The sequence below is a fragment of the Apis dorsata genome, unplaced genomic scaffold (genome assembly GCF_000469605.1).
Source record: "Apis dorsata unplaced genomic scaffold, Apis dorsata 1.3 scaffold_86, whole genome shotgun sequence".
NCBI lineage: Eukaryota > Metazoa > Arthropoda > Insecta > Hymenoptera > Apidae > Apis > Apis dorsata.
The window spans coordinates 313,941-319,994 of NW_006263384.1; the positions used below are offsets into that span (position 1 = coordinate 313,941).

A 6,054-nucleotide genomic window follows, 5' to 3' on the forward strand; every position below is an offset into this window, starting at 1 on the left:
AAATTCATTCAGAAACTGAAATTTTGATATCATGGTAAGTTATAAGTAATAAATTATTTTTTTAAACTAATATCATGCTACAATGGTTTAAATTAGTTATTATTATTTTAGAAAATAATTTAAAAAATTTGTAGAAATATACGATGTGTTTTTAATTACAGCTAATTTAATATTCTAATAATAATCATACAAATGTTTGAATTAATAAAAATGATAATACATTGAGATGAAAGATGAAAAACATTTGCACTCCATATGCGTTGTATATTCGTTTTAGATTAATATGGATTATACAAAAGAAACGATATACAGCGTTAAAGAATAATTAATAAGTTTATATAACTATAAGAATATTAATAATATTCTAATATTAGCATTAGTAATATTATATGATATTAGTTTAAAAATTAATTTAAATGATTTAAGAAAAATCTTGAATCAAATTTTAATTTGAAGAAATGTAACTAAGTAAACTAACTCTAAGTTTTAATAATTTAAATAACAATTTCACGTTATAAATACTAAAATTACTATCAAATTGTAAAAGTATTTATAAATTTTTTTACTTGAAAAACATTTTAGAAAATTGTAATCTTCAATCTTTTAATTCTCAATATTTCTAACTTGAAAATCTAAACCTCTTCTGAAATATTTTATAATATAATAAAATAAAATTGAAAGATTACATCTTTATATTATTAGAACGGCCATTAAGCGTATTCGGTTTATTAAAGTGATGATTGTAATAACCATTGTAACTTGAGCTATATACCGTGATGTAACGAAACTCATCTTCAACGTAGATAGAGAGGAGGCGTGAAAAATGGGCCTCTGTATTTTACAACAACATATGGCATCCATTTCATAAACACATATCTCGCGAGATGTGCGTAAAAAAATCGAATCATCTGATAAAAAAAAAAAAAAAGAAAATAGAACATTGTTTATTCTGCACAATTTCATTTAATCGTAAATTCGTATTTTCATTTTATGTGATTTTTAAACAAATCACACCTTCGACACTATTTCCGTTCTCACGAAAGCGTTCTACAATCAGGATATGTAATGAATCATTCTCGATAGACGCGACTAAATTTAAATACGATTACGCTCACTTTGTAACTTTGTTTCAAAAAAGAAGATTTATTGTTTATGTTTATGTAAAAACCGAAAGATATGAAGGAAGAGGATATCCAAAAATATTTTCATTTCTGCAAATATTTTCGATTTATAGAAAAAGAGAAAACAGAAACGATTAGATAATTTTAATAGATAAAAATATAGTAATAAGTCATGCATAGAAATTATTTTGAGAATATCAATTTCTAAATATAAATTTCTCAACATAATTTCTTCGTATATTTTTATATTATCCTATTTCATTAAATATTGAATTGGATTTGTAATAATTAAATACATTGATATAACTTACAAATAACTTAAAATAAATGTAAAATTATGGCATAATTCCATTTTCTATCAATTGAATTTATACTACTACGATTTTCCATCAGATTAAAAATTATGCTGAAAACATGTGTGATAGATTTTACTATACTAGATCTCATAGAAGAAATGATAATGGAAAATATAGAATTGAAAGAAGGTAATTTGAGATTGTGAAATCAAAGCTAAGAATTGGGATTATTTATTCTGGAAACTACTAAATTTAGATTTCTTATAACACTATTTCAGTAAAAGTCATTTCGGTTTTCTCGAAGAGAAATGAGATTGAAATTGGATCGTTGCCAGTTATTCTTTTACAGAATTGATATAGAATTTGTGATTCTATTTTGAACTATCTCACGAATTATCTTAAAACTGAAATAAAAAAATCGAATGTAATTTAATTCATTCATAACTATAATAGTTTTTTTTTCGCATGAAAAATTTATTTTCATCTATCTAAAGTATATTTTTATCTATCTTTGTTTATTTGAATATACATAATGATGATAAAACTTTTATTCAATAAATTATTCAGTTTTATCGATATATCGAATGTTAAATAATAAAAAAAATTTAATAAATTCTAATAATTTACTATTCATCAATAGTAAAATATCAGAATAAAGTTCAATAAGATTTCTTATTTATACATTGTTACAAAAAAATGTTTATGTCTTTTCAAAGATATAACATGATATAATTTATCATAATTTATGCATAATTGCAATTTTTTTTCCCCTTTTTACGTGTACTTCAAGACCACATAAAGTAGTTATAAATATTCTATGCAAGTGACTTTGTGTACAGTATGAAGATCCAAGTAAAGAAAAAAAAATTATTGATCATTTTATGTTGTTCAAACATGTCTTATATCTTATAATATCTTATAACAACTACGTTTGTTAATGAACTATTGTTTGGTATTATCAACAGCATTATTATCAGCAATTATTATGATTTTATCTAAAGCGTTGAAAATTCCATAGACACTCAATTTCTTTATTTTTAAGTATTTCCATCTATAAATCGACAAAAAATTATAAGATAAGTGAAAAATAAATAAGAAAAAAAGAAGAGCTAAAGTCGAAGAGATATATCGTTTAATAAACGATGTGTAATGAATATTGATGTATGTATACGCATACATTATAACTAAAATGTGATGCGATAGAACGAAGGCGCCATCAATTTGCAATCGTTTTTGCGTATGAAGCAAAATTAAATTAAAGTCGAGGAAGTATTAAGAACGCAGAATTTCTCGTAAACAATCGAATTACGTAATATTGAAAATCACGTGGTATAAAACATGCACAACATGTGTACTTATAAAAGAAGTTTACGCGGCAAATTTCGATAGAATATTTTACTAATAATTGAAAATATGCTAAAAAACTGAATAATCCTGAAAATATTATTCTTAACTATAAATGAAAAATTGTGTTCTTTTTTAGAAATAAATATAATGACTATCTATCGATTTAATGTGTATTGATGAAATGAAAAGAATGTTAACAATTCAAACAATGATTTAATTTATTCATTAATGTTTTTTTTTTCGAAAATTATTTAAAAATTGCTAAAAGCTAGTGAAGAATGTTGAATGCTTGAAGCAATTATTTTTTAATTTTAAAAATTAATGAAATTCGTCAAAATTTATTTGTTTCTATATCCAAAGTAATATTTATTATTTAAAAATTTTTATTTGAAATTGCCTATAATTGATTAACAATTTTGAAATCGAATCTTACATATTTTGATAAGTATTAAGAAATTTGTTGGGTTCTATTTAGAATTTAATGTTTTATGTCGCAAGAAATGTTTTTGAAATTAATACCATATCTTTCTTTTTTATGATTTCGTCTAAGTGAAAAATATAGTGTTACAATCAATTAGAAATTACGAATAAAAAATAAAGTATTACATTATTAATGATAACAAATCTAGAAATATTTCAAAATACTATTTTCTAAATATTTAAACATTATTTATAATTATACGAGCAAATCGTAATGAGATATGATAAATTCTAAAATACAATAATAAGTTGTATAATAATAAATTGCTATGATATATTCTTTTATACCTCTTTTTCAATTCGATGATTATATTTCTAGCTTTTCATATAAATTTTAATTGTGAAAATTAAACAATTTTAAAAATCAATATTTTTCAAAAAATTTTTAGATCTTTGATCTTATTTTCACAAAATAAAAATAAAGGGGATGAAATTAAAGGTGGGGATAAATTTCAGATGGTTTATCTAACTTTGATGCGACATACTCAAAAATTTATTTTCGAGTGATTTTTTAAATTTATTTCACAGATTTTCCTATATCTTTTCTTCTTAATATCTAACATAAAACATAAAAATATTTCATATTAATTATAAAAGAATTATAATCTTTTTTACTATCACAAAGTATAAGTTAAATATAAGATAAAATTAATAAAATCATTTGACGTTGTTACTGTAAAAAACAAAATTCTATAATTGTATCAACTCTGAATTAAATTTATATCGTTGATAACCTTACTATCAATGACGTCAATGTTCTTTCAAACTCCATTTCATTATCTTAAAAGTGATGTGAAATGAACAATATTCTACAACCATAATTACTGAAATAATTTGAACATTCAATTTCTATAACACTCAAATAACAATTTTAATTATACATTAAATTTAAATTTAAATTTCACCCAAGAAGATCTAAATACACGATCCTAAATTATATGAACCGAATATATAGTATGATCGAAAAAGAAGATGTGGAATTTTTATTTAAAATGAAACTAACAAATAGAGAATGTAAATGAAGATATATTATAAATAAATATTAAATTTTAAAAAGTTTAAGAATTATTTACAAATAATACCGGATTTTTTAAAATAATCAAAAATCTAAAATAAAGAATACAGAAAATATTGTGAATATACCAAGATAATTTATATTTGTTTTTTTTAAAACAATTTTTAAAATAATAAATCCTGATATTATCTATATATACATATATTCTTCCGTGTATAAATTGATGCGATGTATCAACATCGAAAAAAAAAAAAAAAAAAAAAAAGAAAAGACAAGTCAAAATCTTATAAGAAGTCCTCCACGTAACATTTTCGATCAATTAATCATTACAATAAATCTCAAATCTTTTTGAATTATTGTACTAAACAAAAGCACGTTGTTACGCGAAATGACTCAACTAACCACTTCAAGATAATAACAATTGCGTCGTAGTTTTTCACGATAAAGGAAATTCATTTCGATTAGTTCTATAAGTACGTCGAATCAATTTAGTCAAAGAATTTCAAAGATAGAAAGCATATTATAAAAAAATTGTTTAATTTTGTGCAGCTGGTGGCCTAATGGCAGGTTCCGTGGCTACCTTGGCGATCCTATGGGTCTCTCTACAAACCATGGGATTCCTTGGAAATACGCATACGATCGGTGCCTATAAATTGCCAATTTCCTTGCAGAACTATCTTGCCAGTTATACAGGTAAGTTATCCATTTTTCCTCCATTTTATATATTATATTATTGTTTTTTTCTTTTTTTTCTTGAAGAAAATTTTAATCGCGAATTGCAGTGTGTTTGATGATAAATTTTATCCTGGATTACTATCAATATTGAAGTTGATTGTTATAAATATTTTATTTTAGAGTTTACTTATTTATATATATGTTGTATTTTAAATGGTAATCCAGGATCAAATACATCATCCTTTGATAAAAATCAAATAAGTGTAAGTGAAAGTATTGTAGAAAAAGTAATGTAAATATATGCAATTGCTTAACATTGTTTGTTGTGAATTGTATTTGTAAAATATTATTGAAATTATAAATTAAAATTAGAGATATGTTTGATAATTTTGCAATATTCAATTAAATTTTATATTTTGTGGGAGAAATATGAATGTTTACTTTTTTAAATAAGAATTTTTAACTTTCAATTTATATTTAATATTTGGATGCTTTTTATCAATATCTATGATTTGTTTTCCTATAATTTTCTTATATTATCTACATCCATTTTATATATAGATTTATATAATTACAATTATCAAACATTCATTTCTAATTGATAATTATTTGAAATTTTTAATTATGAAATATCTAATATTTAATAATCATTTTATTTTTAAATGATATTTGAAATAAATAATGAACACAATTGTAACAAATACTGTTTTACAAATTGTGTTCGCATCTTTATTATCTTGCAATTTGGAATTCTATTAAACTATATAACAAAAATTTGTACTTGTAATTATACTTCAAAATACTTATAACGACAATAATTTAATTCTACATAATCCTATCTGAATACAAACATTAAAAATTAAGAATCGCTCGACTTATTTCAAAAATTTTCTAAAGAATACAATATTTTACCGATAAAAAAAAGATTCTTTCCACAACAATTTATCTCTTACACATTACAAATAATACACACACTTAGTCACAAACAATAATTATCCGTTATGTAAAACTTACGCAAAATTGGAGAAGATACATTATCTTACACGTAAACACAATTTAGAAACATTAACAGTTGCAAAGTTCTACAAGAAACAATAAAAAAAAAAAAAAAAAAAAAAAA

General features: G+C 22.3%; 1 protein-coding gene across 9 annotated transcripts in view; it reads left to right on the forward strand.

Moving 5' to 3' along the window:
• The window catches only part of LOC102674728 (peroxidase-like), a 30,292-nt gene that overhangs the window by 13,262 nt on the left and 10,976 nt on the right, over window positions 1-6,054 (forward strand). For all 9 annotated transcript variants that reach the window (XM_031508441.1, XM_031508442.1, XM_006611283.2 and 6 more), the window contains exon 2: window positions 4,809-4,952. In XM_031508441.1, the coding sequence (XP_031364301.1) occupies window positions 4,820-4,952 (133 nt within the window). In that variant the 5' untranslated portion in view covers window positions 4,809-4,819. The remainder of the gene's footprint in view (window positions 1-4,808; window positions 4,953-6,054) is intronic.